The sequence below is a fragment of the Pipistrellus hanaki genome, assembly GCF_964339955.1.
Source record: "Pipistrellus hanaki genome assembly, chromosome: 18".
NCBI lineage: Eukaryota > Metazoa > Chordata > Mammalia > Chiroptera > Vespertilionidae > Pipistrellus > Pipistrellus hanaki.
In genome coordinates, this window is record NC_140520.1 from 13,415,455 (window position 1) to 13,434,432 (window position 18,978).

The window sequence follows — 18,978 nt, forward strand, 5'->3', positions numbered from 1 at the left end:
CCCTCCCCCTCCACTTCCCGGAATAGCCCCACCTGGCGAACCGCTCCCTGTCCCGTTCTGCAGTTCTGCCCCGAAACCCACAGCCCCGCCCCTGCCGGACTTTCCAGTCCACTGAGCTCCTTCCTGGCTTTCTCCCGAGAAGGAAGCGGGGGAAGAAATGTCCACTTAAAGAAGGACGAGACCGCCGAACTTGAGGGTCTTTCCTTCCCAAGCCCCCTTCCCCCCTCCCCGCCCCGGGGAGTGGCGGGCGCCCGTCAGGGGGCCAGGCTCTCCTGCCCTCTAGTGGCCACGCGGAGCCCCTCGACGCCTGGCGGGCGGGTTGGGAGCTGCCCGGGTGGGGGAGGTTGGACGGCGGCGCTGCCTAACGGGGGGCCGAGAGAGGTGGCATCGGGGGCTGGAGGCACAGCGCCCCCGGGAGAGGTGCCTGTGGCTGGGGCGGAGAAGGGGAGGAATGCAATGTGCCATCGACGAGAGGCTGGGAACTTGAGGAGGGGACTCGGGCGCGGGGTGGGGTGGGGGGGCGGTGTCTGGAGGAAATGGCGCTAAGTGGGTGTGATCCGGAGGTATCTGGAAAAGTGGGCGAGGTGTGTAAGAAAGTACATCGGAAAAGTGGGGGGCGGTGGGACGGGTTACGTATTTAGGAGTCAGCTAACAGAATAGTATTGGGGGGGCCGTGAACTATCTTTTGGGGAGCAGAGTGGTATTTGGAGCAGCTAAGCACATGGTAAAAGTGTGTGAGGTTGCATAACTTCGGAGAACCGGGGTAGATGAAAGGACAGAGATATCTGGGACCCGAGAGGGATTCACAGCGGCTCATGGAGTTTAGGGGATCTGGCCTCAGCCGCGGGTGCTGGGTGGCGGTCTCGGCCAACGGAAGCAGCTACATCCGCGTTAGGAAAACAATTCCTAGCCTCAACGAATACAGGTTGAAAAGTTAACTTCAAACAGACCGGTGCGGCGGGAAACCGGGGACAACAGCTCTCCCCCGGGTAGGCGCGGCTTTGTGCGGCGCCGGCGGGACGTCAGCGCCCGATGCGGGTGGGAGGGGCGGGAAGCCCAGACCCGCCGCCCGGAGAACGCGCGGGTATCTAGGTGGGCGGCCTCAAAACTTCAACCCTGGAGTTGCTAGGCAACAGCCTTTAGTTCAGTTGCTGGGATACGCGTTACCATGGTGACAGCTCCGCGCCGGGCAGTCGGAGTATTTAAAGAGCAAGCGCGCACAACGCCGGCGTCAGAAAGCGGCCTTCCGGGATACCAAAGTCGTCCCTTCGGCCTTCTCACCCCCCCCCCACCTCCCCTTACCGTCCCCTTCACCCTCTTCCGGGCGCCAAGTCTCTCTGGCCTCCCAGGTGAACTCAACCTCCCAGAGCGCTCCGGGTCCTTGGGCTGGTCCCGCTTTAAGCGGTGGGGAACGGGATCCCGGGCCCCGGGCGGGCGGGAGGGACGGGACGCGGTGCAGTGTTGTTCTTTCCCCCGCCAATATTGCACTCGTCCCGGCCTCCGGCCCCTCCGGCCCCCCGGCCCCCCGCTCACCCCGAGCGGGCCAGCCCCAGCCCTCCTGGCTCTCGATCCTGGCCGACCTATTGACTGGAGTGTCGCTGCTGCCACCGTAAGTAAGTGGGGCTGGGAGGACTTGAACCCCCTCTGACCAGCACCTCACCCTTCACCTACCCAGCCCCATCCTTCACCTAACCCTCATCCAGCACCTGCCCCAAACTCAGCCAAACTTCCTCTAACTCCATCCTACCAGCCCTCTCCCTTACCCTTCTCAGGATCCTTTTTCGTTAGTCACTACCCCGGAAAATCCCTAAAATAAGCAACTGCACTGGCTTAGAAAACAACTGGAACTTTATGGTAATATGCTATTATCTTTCCTGGGGTTAGCGCCTGAGAAATGCCCCTTGAAAACTTCCCATCTCCTCAACAGTCACCACTCCTCTGGGGCTGAACTGATTGGTGCCAGAGGAGGGGGTGCATTTGGCTGAAGGGCTGTAGATTAGACCTGGGGGCCTCCGGGATGGATCCCAAGGCCAAAGGGTCTAAAATCAGGATTTTGAATATGGTAGCCACCGCTTCACACTCTTCCAAGGAGCAGCTGCCTCCGGAATGGCTCAAAGTCCTCGGGAACTGTGTCTGAGGAAGGAGAAACAAAGTCAAGGATGTGACTTCCCATGAGGGCATGAGAGGTCAGGCTGACGTGGGTATAGAGCCTCACCATTGCATCGATACTGGAGATTGGACCAAATGATGTTTTCTTGGGAGAAGCAGAATACACCAAGACGCCCCCCTCGCATGGATGTGTCAATGATCACCCCAGAATCCGCCACTAGCTGGGGACCCTCATAGAGCTTCACTCTGTCCAGGATAGGGGTTTCTGTTGGTGCCAGGGTACCAGTGGGCACTGTGCCACCATGCTGGGGCCCTGCTCATCCCCAGCCCCCCTTAGCTCACCAGGCCTGAGAGGAGGAAGGAAAGGGAGGGAAGGGGGTGCTTTTCTCAGGCCTGGGGCCCCTGGCTCTTTGTCCAGCCCCCTTTGCATCTCAAAGCACCAGCCGCATTCCAAGCGAGGATTGGGTTGCCATGACGATGAACACAATGGGCTGGGGGGTGAAGTCACCCGCTTCCCAGGCTCTGGTCTACCCCTCCCTTATCCCTTGCCCTGGCGCCCCACAGCCCCAAGAAACTTAAAGGGAAACCAACCCAAGTGTCTGGACTCGGGGCTCTTGGCCATTTCCTCTCCCTTCCCTGTCATCCCCACCAACTAGGAAATGCGTTCGTAGACAAAGTGCTGAACCACGAGGCCCCAGCTCTGCTGTGAAGTCTGGGGCTTGGTTTGCATTTCTGTAAATGAGGCCAGCCGCCTTGAGGAGGCAGGTTCGGGGCTGCCCAGGGAAAGGGCTGGAGGTGAGGTGCCTCTGCACAGACCGGCCCGGGCTCTGGAGGCTCCCAGAGATGCCCTCGTCTGACTGAGGGCAAAGGGAGCACCGAACAGGAAGGACTTGCCCACCACTGCCAGTCCTCAGCGGCACCAGAGCCCAGGCTGCCTGATGCTAGGAAGAAGGCAGGGCTGAGGCGGCGTGACTGGTGAGAGAGGAGATGGAGAGAAGTGGTCCCAGTCTGGGCCCACGGCACCACGGCACTGAGCAGAGGGGTCACTGGTGAGTCCCAGCTAAAAGGGAAGGAAAGGCTGAGCCTGGGGTCCCTCAGGAGGGCTCAGCCTGTCCCCTCACCGAATGTAGCCAACTTGAGGCCGGTGCAGCAGCTGCCAGCGGTAGGAGGTCTTGTCACGCCAGCCCACGTTCCGTGGGTCAGTCCACAGCAGTCGTACCTGATCGGGGGTGTGGCCAGTGTGCCACAAGGCATTCCGGAGGTGCTCACCGGGGCCAGACACTGACGTCACTGCCTGAAGGGCATTGGCAAAGACAGTGGGTCAACCACAGGCAGGAGCCAAACGCGGGCGGAGGCAACAGGTTGGTGAGTACGGGTGGGAAAGGAAGTCCAGGTGGTCAGGAGAAGGTTCTGAAGCCCCGGGAGCCAACCCCAGACCCAGCGTCTGAGTACGAGGGTTCCCACTCAGGAAGGGGGAGAGGTTTGGGGAAAGGGTCCTGGGACTGGGGAGTCTGGGCAGCTGTGGGACCTTGAGCTGCAGCCCAGGCTGGGCAACAGCCCGGAAGGGCGTGGCCTGCCAGTAGGTCTGCTCCGTCTGCTTCCACATGACCACGTAGAAGCGGCCGCTGTCCTGGTAGCTGAAGAGGAAGCCTGCGTAGTCGTCATCGGTGACGGTGTTCACATGGAAGGTGCCTTCAAAGTCCACGCCGTTGAAGGCTGTGTATCCTGGGGGGTGAAGGTGGGGGTCAGGATCAGGGCAGCAAAGCTACTAGTGGCCCATTGTGCACCGGGGATGGGAAGGGATGCCTGCTGTATGTGGCCAGCTTGTTCCCACCCTCTGCCCCTGTCAGATTCCTCTATTTGGAAGGCATGGAACTGGGTATCCCTCACATACCAACTGCCAGGCCAGGGTCACTGTTCATGGTCTGAACGATTTCCATGCCCTGGTGATGGGCAAATAAAGAAGACAGACCTGATCCAGGTGCGCTACCCCACCTGGGCCCTGCCCGGGGGTTTGGTCTGACAGCACCCACCCAGCCCACTGCCCTGGTACCTGGTTGAGCACGACCCAGTTTGGATCAATCTGAGCATCCCCTTCAGGGTCCAAGACGACGGTCTGATAGGCCCGAAAGTCTGTGAGTGTTACCTCCGCACTTTCAGGGCACACATCCAGGGGGTCGACCACCGCATCATTGTCAAAGTCATCCTCACACACATCGCCAATGCCATTGCCTGGGAAGAGTGGAGCTAGGCACTCAGGAATGCCGTGGCCACTGCCACCAGCTAACACTACCACCTGAAACTTCAGTGATGAGAGAGAATCACTGATCGGCTGCCTCCTCCATGCCCTGCACTGGGGATCAAGCTCGCAGCCTAGGTATGTGCCCTTGACTGGGATTGAACCTGGGACCCTTCAGTTCTCAACCCGACGCCCTATCCACTGAGCCAAACCAGCTAGGGTAGGTCTTGCATTCTTGACTCTCTCCCCACCCTGCCCTTTCTAACTCCCCAGCAAGTCTGCCACCTCTCCACGGGCAAAGCCCACACCACTCCATCCTCTGGGACCCTAGCCTTACCGTCTGAGTCCTTCTGATTGGGATTGGGTACCAGGCGACAGTTATCAGGACCAGGAGGCACATAATCTGGGACCCCATCATTGTCATCGTCCCCATCACACTCATCTCCGAGCCCGTCGTTGTCTGAGTCCAGCTGGGAACTATTGGGTAGTTGTGGGCAGTTGTCTTTGGTGTCCTGATGTCCATCTCCATCGCTGCCCAGAAGAAGAGGCACCAAATAAAAGCTCTAAAGGTACCACATCCTCCCCTTGTATCCTGCTTAGGATCCTCTCTGAGGTATGAGGTGCACCCTCTGTTCAGCCAGACCCCTTACAGTCAGCCAGGTGAGGTGAAGGTCCAGAAGTAGAAAAGAAGGACAGACCACAGGAATAACTTCCTGTTCAGCAGCAGTGGAGAATTTGGGGCTAAACCACAGAATTGAGAATATACGGGGAAAAAGTTAGGTAAGATCTTTTTTTTTTTTTTTATATATATATTTTATCGATTTTGTACAGAGAGGGAGAGAGAGAGTTAGAAACATCGATGAGAGAAAGTCATCGATCAGCTGCCTCTTGCACACCCCCTACTGGGGATATGCCCGCAACCAAGGTTCATGCCCTTGACCGGAATCGAACCCGGGACCCTTTAGTCCCCAAGCTCTATCCATTGAGCCAAACCGGTCCCGGCTCCTGTAAGATCTTTTATCTCTTGGCCAGAACCCTACCTGTCTTCATTGGTGTCACAGACATCCCCCACCAGGTCACTGTCTGCATCTGTCTGAGAGAGAGGGGACTGCTCTCACCACCTCCTCTTGATACCTGAAGAGGGTGACCTGACCACTTCCCATCTCCCATTGGTCCCCACCCCTCCCCTGCCGTCTCCATTCCCCTGTACCTGGGTAGGATTGCTCATTTCAGGGCAGCTGTCACAAGCATCTCCCACACCATCCTCATCCCTGTCTGTCTGTAGGGGGTTGGGGACTTTAGGGCAATTGTCCAGCCCATTGGGGATGCCTAGAAGACATGGGGATGGCAAAGGTGGTCACACTCTCCTATTGTAGTTGGTAAAAGCCCTGAGCTTTGTCTCCCATCCAGAGGATGGCTACTCAGGAAATCTGCCTATATCTTGTCTGACGCTCTTGCCTGCTCTCTCCTTGCCTAACCCTACCCCCTACCTTACATTCCCATTGACATCTGCCGTAGGAAGTCACCCAGGCTGACTTTCATAAGAACACCCTCCCCCAATTCTCAGACTTCCTAGTCTCTCTGCTTAATTCCCACGGTATCCCAACTCTCACAGGTGCCCCACCCCCTCAGCCCAGGCCTGACCATCCCCATCCACGTCGTTGTCACAGGCATCCCCTTCCCCATTGCCATCTGTGTCCTTCTGGTCATTGTTGGGGACGTTGGGGCAGTTGTCACAGGCGTCACCAAAGGAATCTGTATCTGAGTTTTGCTGGTCCTTGTTGGGGAACAGCCGGCAATTGTCCTGGGGTGGGAAGGAAAGAGTCAGGCCTCCCTCAAACCACTGGCCACCTAGCACCCACCATGTCCCTGTACTGGTCTACGATCACCAGTCCTGTGATGGTTCACCTGCTTGGTGCAGTCCCCCCCACCCAACCTCTAGGCAGTCCACCTAGTCCTTGGCACCAGGCTATGCCTCCCTAATTGGTAGTACTAGAGCCCTCCCTGCAGAGCTGCCAGGGGGCAGAGGGAGGGGGAGCAGGGTTAGGGGACCAGGCAACAGAGACAGGGAGGAAAGTATAGGACTAGGAGGAACAGAATGTCTGGGAGCCACCTCAACGTTCTTGATCCCGTCCCCATCAGCGTCATCATCACACTGGTCCCCCACGCCATCATTATCAGCATCTTCCTGCCCGGAGTTAGGTGTCAAAAGGCAGTTGTCCTAAAGGTCAGAGAGGACATGGATGGACGAGCTCTGGCTGCCCCAGCCTGGGGCGCCCACCCTGCTCCCGCGCCCGCCAGCACTGCAGCGGCACCTGTTTGCAGTGCTTGTTGTTGTCCATGCAGGGCAGCGCCTGATCCGGGTAGCCATCGATGTCGGTGTCAGGCCCACACACGTTCCCGTTCCCGGCCCAGCCCACGTTACACTGGGGCGACACAAAGGGGGGGAGTTAGCAGTCGGCTGGCTCCCCCAAGCCCACCCTTTCCCCTGCCTCAAGCTCTATTCCCACCACCCAGTTCCTGGGCCCAGGCCACCTTCCCTTTCCCATGAAGGTCCTCGTGCCAATCCCTCAGCATGTTCACCAGCTGCACCCCATCCCCAGGTCTGCCTTTTCCTGCTAAGCCTCAGGCCCCGCTCACCGAGCAGGACACCGCGCCGTTGCGTTCAAAGAGGCAGTGCGCGTGGACATGGCAGGGGCTGTGGGCGGGGCTGTGGCAGGTCCGCGCTGGAAAGCAGCCCTGGCTTTGGTTGCCCAGGAATCCCTGGCGACAGGGACCACACTTGAAAGAGCCCTAAGAGGAGGGAAACACAGTCTCAGGAAAGGGGGCAGCCTACCAGGCACCCAGGACCGGCGCTGTGCCACCTGAAGGGTGTAGGATGGGCACGCAGCCATATGCCAGGTCTATCAATGATCTCAGGTTCTCCTGACAACCTTTCTAAGTAGATAACAGCTCCACTTTTCAAGCAAGGAACGTGAGGCTCAGAAAAGGTAAATAACTTGCTAAAGGTCATGGCTAGTGAGGGGCAAAACCAGGGCCATGAAGAACACCAACTATGTGTAGTGCCCGGGGAAAGAGGAGGGGAGGCAGGAAGTCTGAAGAGGGGGTTGCCCATTCCCACCACCCCAGACACACTCAGGGTACTCGGCTCACCACTGTATTGGTGCAGATGGAGTTTGGGTCACAGCCACCATTGTTCCCATCATTGCATTCATCAACATCGTTGCAGACCTGAAGGGGCAGACTCTGGGTAGAACCAGACCTGTGGGAGGTCTCCTCATACAGGGGAGGGCACTGGTGTGGCCTTAACGGTGAGCACTGACCCCAAACCAATGCTAAGCCAGCAGATGAGTCAGGAGCCCCGTGGCCGACCCAGAAACCGCTGGCCCCTACAAGGCCCAGCTCCCTTGTTCACACTCCACCCAACCTGACCTGCTTGCTGGCTCGGGCATAGTCGATGCCCACACCAGACACCCGCGTGCCTTTGTAGCCTCGAGGACAGGCCTCGCAGTGGAAACCAGGCATAGTGTTGATGCAGCTGGAGCCCGGGAAGCAGGGGTCAGCATGAGCGCACTGCGGACCAGGTGAGAAGGAAGAAGTCAGGCCCCTCCTGTGGTCCTGGGACCACTGCTCCCGGTGTCCCATTTGCAGCCCCTCCCACCCAACATGGTTGTGCCTCCCTCTGGGTTCCCTGCCAACTAGCCATCTCAAGCTCCCCCTCCCCCAACCCCTTCCCTGTGTGGTCCTTCAGCCTTTGTCTCAGGCTTTCTACCTTCCTTCTCACACTTCTTTGCTGGCCTCTGGCCACCAGGTAATTCTGCTTCAGACCAGCATTTCCCCAGCTCCGTGGGCCTCTCCTCACCACCCGGCTTTCTGTGTCCTCCCAGACCCGCCCTTCCCCACCTCATTGACGTCAGTGCAGTGGGTGCCATTGCCCTGCAGGCCGGGCGGGCAGGGCCCACAGCGGTAGCCAGGGTGCTCGTATACTTCCATGCAGTCCACGCCTCGGAAGCAGGGGTTGGGGCTGCAGTGGGAACGCTGCTCATGGAAGCCTGCAGGGAGGGCACGGTCAGAGCCAGAAGAGGTCACCATTCCGATCCCCGGACCTGGAGGCCCAGGCCCTGGGGTGGGGTGCACAGCCATGCCACCGGGAGCCCGCCCCTGCTCTCCCACTCACCGCACACCTGACACTCCATGATGGTGTTTCGGATCAGGGACATCTCCTTCACCTGGCGGACACAAGGATGGGGAGGTCAGCTCTCAGCGTTTGCCACCCACCTCAGAGTCTGCTCCCCTTCGCTGACCGGCTCCAACCTGGTCTCGGATATCATCCCGCAGCTCCACCAGGATCTGGTTGAAGAGGGTGAGTTGGGTGACCAGTGCCTTGGTCTGCTCCCCTGTCAGGGCCCAGGATGCAGAGAGGCTCAGAACTGGGGCACCAGCCCTGGTCCCTCTTTGGGTAATAAGCCAGCTCCTGCCTCTGCTACCCCCACCACCTTTAACTCCAAGCCATTCCTGGCTGAAGAGGACTTAGTCTCAGGCAGCTGCCAAAGCCCAGGACCTCCTCCGGACGCTCATGTCCTTCCACCTCCTCACGGCCTACTCACCGAGGATGGAGTGAAGAGCGCTGGCCACTAGAGAGAAGAAAACACAATCAGAGGACAGAGTTGTAAAGAGGGGCCTGGCTGGTGAAGAGGAAGAAGGAAAGGGACGGAAACAAAGGTCTGGAGCCTTGGAATAAGAATATGGGGTGTGCCAGGACCGGTTTGGCTCAATGGATAGAGCATCGGCCTGCGGACTGAAAGGTCCCGGGTTCGATTCCGGTCAAGGGCATGTACCTTGGTTGCGGGCACATCCCCAGTGGGGGTTATGCAAGAGGCAGCTGGTCGGTGTTTCTCTCTCATTAACGTTTCTAACTCTCTGTCCCTTTCAATTCCTCTCTGTGTAAAATCAATAAAATATATTTTTTAAAAAAAAAAAAGAATATGGGGTGTTAGATGGTGGAGATCAGAGGTGACAGGCAAGCAATACCAGCCTTTACACAGGTGAGAGGCCCTCTGAGGGAGGTGCCTCAGTCAGTCAAAACCCAAATCTCTCTGGTTCCCAGGCATGGGAGTGGCAGAAGTGATCCGAGTGGGTAGCCCAAAGCAAGACCAGGGCCACAATATATTCCATTTCCTCCCTCCAAGCTTCTCCCTCAAGAGCAGTCTTTGGAATATGTGGGAGATGGGGTGTTTTCTTTAGGTGAGAGCCCCTGAGCATCCCTGTCAGAGAGACCAGACAGCTGGGCAATGCTCAGAGAAACAGCACCAATGGGAGCTAAAAAAAGACCCAAGACCCTTATCTCAGTCAAAACCAAGACCAAGCAATCAGAGTTCTATTCTCCTATTGGATCATTTTATTTTTCTGACCTAAATAGGGCTATTTCTTTTCTTTTCTTTTCTTTTCTTTTCTTTTCTTTTCTTTTCTTGTCTTTTTATCACAACAGGGAGACTTTTAACCCACACCTTTTGGTATGGCTTTATTGTTTGGAGATCAGTCAGAGGTGAAGGAGATTTGGGGTAACAGTGCTAGAGCACCATGAATAAGTGAACCAAAGGAACGAATGTTAAGGGTGAGGTCAAAAGGTGAGTCACCAAAGACGACAGAATGTGACCTGGGCCCAGGAGGTCAGCTGAGGGAAGTCACTGTTACCTGCACTGTGGATGGACTCGTCCCCCTGGAACGGACACTCACTCAAGGCTCCGACCCGGGCCATGGACCCGCCTAGAATCATCTTCATAGATTCCACGAAGCCCTGGGGGGACAGAAGCAGAACAGAGTGGGAGGACCGACCAACTCCTCGCACTGGTACAAACTGTTTCCACAGAAACTCCAGGGCCCTTCCTTCCCCCTTACCTGCATCCTCAAATAAGCCTTCTGTCCAGTCCTAATCTCCAGCCCATTGACCTCCGCTGGAGGAATGGGGGCCAGTGCCGGGAGACCAGCATGCTGATCGCCTAGTCTGCAGTCCACGTAGAGCTGCAGAGCGGGGCTGGGGCGGGATGGGCCTCGGAGTCGCAGGAGAGCCGTGTGTGTGCGCCCGTCGGCCAGGCCTGCTTGCTGGAGGTTCACTGCGTGGACTTTGCCATCCTCCCGCTGGTACCGCACCAGCACTGCCCAGGAGGGGAGGTCAGTATGGGCTCTGGCCCCCACCCCCCGTCTCCCAGTTGAGCCTCGGATCAACTCTTCTGGATGCTACATCTCTAGTCTCTATTATCCCTTCCTCAGCTAGGAAATTGGTTCAAAGACTAGGAGTTGCTTAGTCTTCAGTGGCTTCAGATCACTCTGTCCCTGCAAGGTGACAGCTGGTTCTGTACCCACCACACTATCCCAAGAATGTAGGGACCGCTCCCTACCCCTGCTGCGGGAGTGTCACGCCTTCCCCCTCCCCACAGGCATCCCAGGTACAACATTCCATCCCGACAAAGACCAGCCCTTACCCGATTACCCTATTGTTTGGGTACCTGGCATTCTGGGGAGTCTCCTAAGTACCCCATACCAGGTGGCCCTGGTGCCTGGGCACGGCCGGGTAGTCCAAGGTCCCCAGTGGAACCCAATTAAAATTAAGAGGGATATGGGAATGGGGATAAGGGAGAGTGCTCAAAGGGGGTCACTGCTGCAGGAAAGGAGATGCCCACCAGTCACCTTTGTTGATCTTGCCCACAACAGAGGCCTCCAGCCATCGTGTGTTGTCTTGGCGAGAGTAGAGGCCGAAGAGGACCCCACCCTGTTTAGGAGGCAGGCGGAAGGTGGACAGGAGGTAGATGTCCCCAGCAGTGAGCAGGGCTGTCCGGATCTTCTCTGCCACAGCTACCATCTGCCGGGACTCGCCCACAGTCAGCAGGTCGATCACTGGCCAGGCAGGGATGATCAAGGTCAGAGAATGGGGTTAGATGATAAATCCTGCCCAAGTCCCTGAGCCCTCAGGGGTGGGGCATCCGTCGTCACTCCGCCTACCCCCGCCCCCCATTTTGAGTTAGTCACCTCAAAATGCAACCCTTGCTGCTATCAGAGGACAAGATATTATTCCTTCCTTCCCTTCAACACTGCCTACTGCCACGCTCTGGGAATCCACAGGCCTGAGGCTCATTTGGAAACAAGAAAGTGTCCCACAAATCTGAGACTTCTCCACCAGGTGGCGCAAGGGAGTCGCTGCTGATTTCCAGGCAGGAGTAGCACCTGGTGCCCATCGCACAAAAATTGGAAGGCAGCTCCTCTTCCACAGCAGGTTTTGGCTCCTTCTACACCCCAGTGCCCCTCCTCCCTCCCTGGGGGCTCGCATGCTCGCCCTGGATGAGAACAGCTGCCCACTGAGGAGCCGACCCTCCCACTGTCTGGCTGCGCTCCCTCGGAGAACGCAGGACCCGGCTCCCTTGCCTCCTGTGTTCTGGCCAATCTGTGGTTTCCCTTCCAGCCAGGGAAGAATCTGTGCCTGTGTCATCCGCCTCGGCTACCTCTCCCACACCCACAGGCCCATCCCACCCCAGACCTCCGCCAGAGGCCAGGCCACTGGGTCCCAACCCCCACCCTGTCCTTGGGCAGCCGGCAGCCTCGGGGATGAAGAAACCTAGGGGACCACAGCGCACCCACGTTCACGCCGCTCTCCGAGATCCCGGGGTGCCTGGGGATGCTCAGACGCCAACCCCGCCAGGCAGCCCTAGCTAGCATCCTGCCCCTGAGTCCTCTGCCCTGGCCTCACGTTGACTCTGGCCGGTTCCCACTCCCCTACCACCCTCCGGTGTCCACTCCTTCCCACGGGGCCAAAATGCACCTTTTTCTTCGCTCTGGCTCAATTTCAGGACGCTCCCCTTCTCCCCTTGCCCGCATGTTCCCCGCTGCCAGGCTGAGGGCAAACGGGGGGAGGGGGGAGGCGGGAGATGGGAGAGGATGGAGACAGGCTTACCCTGCAGGTCCTGACTGGCGGATGCCAAAGTGCAAAGGAGAAGAAGAGCCAGGGCCCCCCGAAGTTCCTGTGTCTCCATGCCGCTCAGCCGGCTCGCTCTCCCTGGCGGGCCGGCGGCTGGGAGGGGAAAAGGCTAGGCGGGGAGAGCAGGGGGGGCGGGGGGCGGAGGGACTGGAAGGGGGAGTTGCAGGGGGGGCAGCAGGCGGGTGAGGGGGGGCTGAAACAAAGAGCTGCCAATCACCCTGGAGGCATCCCCAGCTCCAGGAGCCAGGGCCCTGGGGACGGCCCCGGAGGCCTCCCGGGCTCCTCCGCTCCGAGGTCCGCTGCTCTTGCTGGCCGCCTCCCTCTCTCCCTCCCTCCGGGCACCTCCTGGTTGGGGGCCACTACCAAATGCTACTGTTTTCTGGAAGGCAGAAACCCCTGGCAGGGCAGCGCCTGCCCGACGGTGGGCATTCTTCCACAGCTGGCATGGAAGGGAGCCAAGGGAGTGTGGAAACGAGCTCTAGTGCCCGGGGAATGCCCGCGGGGCACGAAGTGTGCTGCTCTGACCCGGCGAGTGCCCTTCATTGGCGTGCAGGCCCCCCGACGCGTGCCTGGACCTCCATGTGCCCTCATTCCTGAGGAAACCCGGGGGCTTCCAGCAGGAACTGGAGGGAAAACCTACAACAGTGGTCAGTGGGGTCGGCGTGAGGAAATCGGGAAAAAGGGACATCAGGGACGGCGCAGACCAGGGAAAGGAGAGGAGGGGGCAGACTGGGAACGCCGCCGAGGGAGGGTCCCGGCTGACAGGCCATGACCCGGATGAAGCGAAGGGGCGCCTCAGTCCCGTTGCCAAGGCAACAGCGCGCCAGCCCCACCTCCCCTCCCCCACCCAGGCCCTCGCTCGGCCTCGTTCCGGCGGCCGCCGCCGCCCCTGTTTTGTTTCCATGGCGACAGGCGGCGCGGGGCGGGCTCCAAGCATAACGCGCTGTGGAAAACATGCGCCTCGGGGGATCCCCCCCGCAGCCCCGGCTCAGGGCCGAGGCCTGAGGGGCCCTGAGCCGTCCGGGTCACGTGGAGAGCCGCGAGACGCCCCCCCAGGGCCGGCCCAGGCGCTGGAGACCCTTTCTCCCCGGCCGGCCACTCCTTCGGGGGCTGGGGGATCCCCTCCGCCGGGGCTTCCCGACTCTCGAGGGCCCTTCCCCCCGCTTTGGGAGCCGCCCCTGCAGCAGGCGGCGGCCGCCCTCCCCAGAGGCCTCAGCCCCGCCCCCGCCGCCCGGGCCACCAGAAGCCGCACCTCCCGCGGAGCCGCCCTCAGCCCTCGGCCTCCAGCGACCCGGCGGCGGCGGCGGCGGCGGCGGCGGCGGGGGGCGGGTCGAGGCGCGGGGGGAAGTGCTTCCGGGCCAGAGGGCGGGCAAGATGGCGGCGCCCATGGAGCTGTTCTGCTGGTCGGGGGGCTGGGGGCTGCCGTCCGTGGACCTGGACAGCCTGGCGGTACTGGTGAGGGCTGGTGCTGGCGCCCTGGAGCACTCGGGAGGGGGCCCTGACTAGCCGATCGCCCGGGTTTTGCCAGGGCTCCTCAGCACCGGCGAAGCGGGAGAAACTGAGGCAGCCGAAGGGCGTGCCGGTCCGCCATGGGCCCGGTGCCCTATGTCTGAGCAGCCTGGCTTTTGTGTGGCCGTAAAGAGAGGCCTGGCCGAGGGCTCGAGAAATGGGTTTCCGCCCTCGCTCATCCATTTGCCGGCTGAGTGACCTTGGGGCGATCACTTCTCTCTGGGTGGATTCTTCATGGCCTTGTTGACCGGAGCTGAGCAGCCTCCGGGTTCTCAGGCGTGGTGTTCCTACCTTCTCAGCCTCTCCTCCCCCTCCCTCCCTTCCTCCTCCTCCTCCCTCTCCTCCTTTCCCTCCTATTCCTCCCTTCCCTCCTTTTCCTCCTCCTCACCACACAGCATTGATTGCTCTTATTGTTTATTGGACCAAAGGGCCCACAGCCAGGCCCCGCAGAAAGAGCTTTGGAGTCAGACTAGTTCATTTTACTCATTCACTCCTTCATTTAATAAGCGTGTATGAGGCCTCTTCCGAGTACCAGACATTGGCATGCAAAACAAGTAAGACTTGGTCCCCCCGCCTTGTGGTTGCTTATAGAAAGGAAGACATGTCAGCAAATAACTAATAAAATGTTCCGGTGCTAAGGTATAAGTAAGAACAGGCCACAGAGGTTGCCTAGAAGGGGCATGGTCGGCCCTAGCCGGTTTGGCTCAGAAGTTAGCGTGTGGACCTGTGGACTGAAGGGTCACGGATTCAGTTGGGGAGGCAACCGGTCAATGTCTCCCATCCATGTTTCTCTCTCTCTTTCTCCCTCCCTTCCACTCTTTCTAAAAATCAATGGGGGGGGGGGGGGGGAGATATCCTTGGGTGAAAATGAACAACAAAAAAGTGCTTGGTCAGTTTTTCCAAGAAAAGGGATATACTGGTTAGAACACACTTCTGAGGATAAATGTTCGCCAGGCAGATTGTAGGAGAGGAGATGAAAGGATTTCCCTAGCTGACTGGTAATCATGGATCTGTCAATCATCTCTGAGCCCTGTGTTGCCCATTGTGAAGTAATGTCCTGTGTGTGTGTGTGTGTGTGTGTGTGTGTGAAGTACTAAACATAGATCATAGCATTAAAGGTATTCAATACACGTTTCCTCTTCTTGATTCCCCTGTGGGGGCCATGTCTCTGGCCTCCCTGCCTTCTGCTTCCTTCTGCAGACCTATGCCAGGTTCACGGGTGCCCCACTCAAGGTGCACAAGATCTCCAACCCCTGGCGGAGCCCTTCAGGTACCCGGTGTCCCTGGGCGGGGGGCGGGGAAGGGGGTACAGAGGGAGAAGCGGGAGACAGACTGGAATGTGGTCCAAATACGGAAGGGCAGGTAGCTAAGGGTCTGGTGGGCGTACTTCTTTCTCGGTGTCAGGAACGCTGCCTGCCCTTCGGACCGGTCACGGAGAGGTCGTCTCGGCGCCACACAAGATCATCACCCACCTTCGGAAAGAGGTAGGCGGCTGGCGAGGGGAACTGCTCGTGAGAAACGTTCAGTCAGTTCAGTGCAACACGCATTTATTGAGGCCCAGGGATAGGCCAGGCTAGATGCAGGGGACCCAGAGCTTCAAGGAACAGTGTGATGGCGGGACACACACACACACACACACACAGTGTTGGTATGATGCAGTAAGTAGGCCAGAGATTACGCTGGGGCACTTTGGGGCATCTGGAGGCACAGTGCCTTCTGCCTGCTGAGCAGAGAGAGAGATGAACAGGCTGATGACACGAGGGCGGGAAAGGAGGCTGGAAGAGAGCAGCTGGCTAAGGGGAGACCCTTGAAAGTGAGACCAGAGAGGGATTTCGAAGGGCCATCGCCCATTTCTCAGGGAGCAGGTCAGGCGGGATATGGAACGCAGGGTAGACAAGGGTTAGAGCCAGGTGGGAAGTTGGAAGAGTATACAAGAATGGGGAGACTCAAGCCTTGTTCCTCACTCTCCTAGACCGAGTGACCTGGGCATGTCGCTTAATGTGTCAGGGCCCCAAGCTCCTTATTTTTTACCTTCCTCCTTGAAAGGATTACATACGTCCTCTTTTTTCTCCCATTGACCCCTTATAGCCTGCCCTGCCCCAGGCCTCCACCACCCTATTGTCTGTGTCCAGGGGTTATGCGTATACATACATGTTCTTTCGTTAATCTCTTCCCATATAACCCCCGCCTTTCCTCTGAGACTGGACAGTCTGTTCCATGCTAAGCTCCTTATTTGTAAAACCAGGGGGCTGAGCCAGGGTGCTTTCCAAGGGTTTAGTTTTCATGGTCTGATCAAAAAAAGGAACACACCCTAGCTGGTTTGGCTCAGTGGATAGGGGTCAGCCTGCGGACTGAAAGGTTCCAGGTTCAATTCCGGTCAAGGGCACATGCCCGGGTTGTAGGTTCAATCCCCAGTGGTGGGCGTGCAGGAGGCAGCCGATCAGTGACTCTCTCTCCCTCTCCCTTCCTCTCTGAAATCAATAAAAATATATCTTTGAAAAGGGGAGGGGAGGAATACAGAAGTGGGACCCTCTTCTCCATTTCTACTTTCCCAAATACTAAGGAGCTGGGGAATTAATGGGGGCTTGAGAAGCATGTAGAGAGGGGATCCAGATAAAAGCCAGAGTTCCTGGCAGGCACTGGGTCACAGCCATGTTGCCTGATGTGTGAGCACACCTTTTCCAGTTCTCAGAGTTTCCTCATAATAGCCACATTGAGAGAAAGAGATCAGTACCCCCATTCCACAGGGAAGAAAGTGAGGCTCAGAGGGATTGAAGGATCATGCTCAGAAGGTTATTTGGGGCCAGAGTTTACTCAAAAATGTGGAGGGGGTTGCTAAGCAACAGACACTGGAGCCTAGGAAGATGAGGCGGCCTGAGACCTGGGGGTCCGGTTGGAATGTGTGGTGGTGGCGGCGCCTGGGCCATGGAATGAAATAGAGGACATAGCCAAGAGCCGGGCATTGAGAGAGGCAGCCGGGGGCCCTGGGCCCACGGGTCCAGGAGCAGGAGGATGGCGTTCCCTCGTTCTGAGGCGTGGATGGCGGCCCAGCCTGCCTCTGAGCTCACTCTGTTAGCTTTGCGGTGCCTGCACTGCAGGAGTTACTGTTAGAAAGTTGCTGTCAGCAGGCATGTTGCCACCTTTCCGTGGAAAGTCTGGGAGCTGCTCCTGGTTTGCGGCTGGGCCTCCTTTCCTTCCCCAATGGGCACGGGATCTTGACGGCCAGCAGGCTCCAAGGCCCAGGCTGTCCGCCAACAGAAACAGGCTCCTGGCTGTGCCCAGGCCCCGGGGCCTCAGCAGGAGGAACTCCTCTCTCTCCGTCTGCTACGCTCAGAGGCCAGTGGTGGTGCCAGGCAGGATGCTCCCGGGAAGGGCCCTGCACTCCCCCAGCGCCAGCTCATGGGGGGCATTTCCTCCTCAGAAGTACAATGCTGACTATGACCTGTCTGCCCGGCAAGGGGCCGACACCTTAGCCTTCATGTCTCTGCTGGAGGAGAAGCTGCTCCCGGTGCTGGTGAGTGTGCCCGGACCTCCCCGGGTGTGTGGCCAGCGGGGGAGGGCCGGGGACACGCACCCAAACCCCTCACCTCACCCCTCCAGCCTTGGAGCAGCCTGGGGATCAGCAGCCCACCGAGTCTGGCAGGGGCACTGGCTCAGACCTACCCCGTCCTTCCTGTGTGCCCGTCCAGATCCATACGTTTTGGATAGACGCCAAGAACTATGTGGAGGTGACCCGGAAGTGGTATGCAGAGGCCATGCCCTTCCCCCTCAACTTCTTCCTGCCTGGCCGCATGCAGCGGCAGCACATAGAGCGGCTCCAGCTGCTGTGTGGGGAGCACAGGCCTGAGAACGAGGAAGAGCTGGAGAAGGAGGTACCTCTGGGGTAGGGTGCTTGTACGAGAGAAGCCCCATGGCCGATGGCAGGCATGGGACTGCCCAGGAGGGGAGGTGGCACAGCGCCCGCAGCCTCGGCTCCCTGTGTCCTCCCTGCAGCTGTACCAGGACGCTCGGGAATGCCTGACCCTCCTCTCCCAGCGCCTGGGCTCTCAGAAATTCTTCTTTGGAGACGCGTGAGTCTGACCCCGGGGGAGTAGGAGGTGGCTTGGAAGAAGATGCGGGTTTTGATGTAGCCACAGGGGCCTGGGTGGGCTCAGCTTTGGACGAGAAGCCCTCGGGACAGACACCGGGTCTGGTGACAGCGGGGCTGGGAGTTGCCTCGGGTACAGGAGGTTGGGAGGGCTGCCAGGCACAGGAGCCTGCAGGGCAGTGGGGCACTCAATGTGCCCTTTATGCAGCCCTGGGCTAGAGTCCCATTCAGGGCCAGGCTGGCGCCACCTAGGGGCCCTCGACACTCGAGACCCAGAAAGGTGTGTCCTCTCCTCCCCAGAGCCACCTCTCCGACTTCATCTCTGCCCCCTCTGCCAAAGCCGTCCTCCTCCATCTCACCCCTCTCTCTCTGCCTCAGCCCTGCCTCCCTGGACGCCTTTGTCTTTAGCCACCTGGTCCTGCTGCTGCAGGTGAAGCTGCCCAGCGGGAAGCTGCAGGCCCACCTTCGGGGGCTGCACAACCTCTGTGCCTACTGCACCCACATCCTCAGCCTCTACTTCCCCTGGGATGGAGGTAAGGAGCAGATGGAGGCAGGTGGTTGTGGCTCTGGGGAGAGTGGGCAGGGGTCCAGGAGCGAGCTCCCTGCCCACCTTCCTTCCTTCCCCCTCAGCTGAGGTGCTACCTCCACGCCAGACGCCCGTGGGCCCAGAGACGGAGGAGGAGCCGTACCGGCGCCGGACCCAGGTCCTGTCCGTGCTGGTGGGGCTGGCAGCCATGGTGGGCTACGCCTTGCTCAGTGGCATTGTCTCTATCCAGCGGGCAACACCTGCCCGGACCCCCGGGCCGGGGGCCCTGAGCATGGCTGAGGAAGAGGAGGAGGAATGATTTGTCCTCATGCTCCCAGGACTGACTTTTCTACTCTCAAGCATTCCAAGGTCCCTGTGTCTCCCCGTTGTCGGTACAGCCAGTAATGGGGTGTCCCCCTGAAAATAAACCTGCTCACATTCGCTGGGATCAGACATTCTGTCCTGTCAGGGCCATCTGGGTCCTTGGCTTCTGAGCTGCTTGGTCCTGATGCTGACATTGCTCCCGCAAGGACCCAGGT

At 59.0% G+C, this 18,978-nt stretch overlaps 2 protein-coding genes across 3 annotated transcripts; one reads left to right on the forward strand and one right to left on the reverse strand.

Annotated features, from left to right (window-relative positions):
• Nucleotides 1–1,830: 1,830 nt before the first annotated feature.
• THBS3 (thrombospondin 3) lies at nt 1,831–12,627 on the reverse strand. The gene is made up of 23 exons (XM_084866749.1): nt 12,294–12,627; nt 11,036–11,242; nt 10,247–10,503; nt 10,043–10,145; nt 8,956–8,982; nt 8,663–8,745; nt 8,526–8,577; nt 8,252–8,400; nt 7,781–7,921; nt 7,502–7,579; nt 6,989–7,141; nt 6,664–6,774; nt 6,462–6,569; nt 5,993–6,152; nt 5,559–5,677; nt 5,389–5,441; nt 4,686–4,879; nt 4,163–4,341; nt 4,004–4,052; nt 3,638–3,834; nt 3,231–3,403; nt 2,216–2,355; nt 1,831–2,133 (listed from the first exon to the last, which is right to left on the reverse strand). Exons 1-23 carry the CDS (start codon nt 12,370–12,372, stop codon nt 2,075–2,077), a joined length of 2,871 nt encoding a protein of 956 aa, XP_084722875.1. The 5' UTR covers nt 12,373–12,627; the 3' UTR covers nt 1,831–2,074.
• Nucleotides 12,628–13,637: 1,010 nt separating this feature from the next.
• MTX1 (metaxin 1) lies at nt 13,638–18,879 on the forward strand. Of its 2 annotated transcripts, none has more exons than XM_084866876.1 (8): nt 13,638–13,772; nt 15,027–15,096; nt 15,231–15,310; nt 17,248–17,340; nt 17,516–17,698; nt 17,820–17,896; nt 18,292–18,446; nt 18,544–18,879. In XM_084866876.1, the coding sequence occupies exons 1-8, from the start codon at nt 13,692–13,694 to the stop codon at nt 18,756–18,758; spliced, it is 954 nt and encodes a 317-aa protein (XP_084723002.1). In that variant the 5' UTR covers nt 13,638–13,691; the 3' UTR covers nt 18,759–18,879. The 2 variants fall into 2 exon arrangements, with proteins under 2 accessions (XP_084723002.1, XP_084723001.1); XM_084866875.1 differs by having other exon boundaries at nt 13,658–13,766.
• Nucleotides 18,880–18,978: the final 99 nt, after the last annotated feature.

Bases quoted from the DNA above. Each gene is read 5' to 3' on its own strand.
- THBS3 (XM_084866749.1), bottom strand. From the start codon at position 12,372: ATGGAGACACAGGAACTTCGGGGGGCCCTGGCTCTTCTTCTCCTTTGC. The intron at 4,880-5,388 runs GTAGGGTTCTGG...TCTTCTGGGCAG, and splicing joins TGTGACACCAATGAAGACAG to CGATGGAGATGGACATCAGG. The intron at 2,134-2,215 runs GTGAGGCTCTAT...CTCCTTCCTCAG, and splicing joins TCTCCAGTATCGATGCAATG to ACACAGTTCCCGAGGACTTT.
- MTX1 (XM_084866876.1), top strand. From the start codon at position 13,692: ATGGCGGCGCCCATGGAGCTGTTCTGCTGGTCGGGGGGCTGGGGGCTG. The intron at 13,773-15,026 runs GTGAGGGCTGGT...TTCCTTCTGCAG, and splicing joins TGGACAGCCTGGCGGTACTG to ACCTATGCCAGGTTCACGGG. The intron at 17,341-17,515 runs GTGAGTGTGCCC...GTGCCCGTCCAG, and splicing joins AGAAGCTGCTCCCGGTGCTG to ATCCATACGTTTTGGATAGA.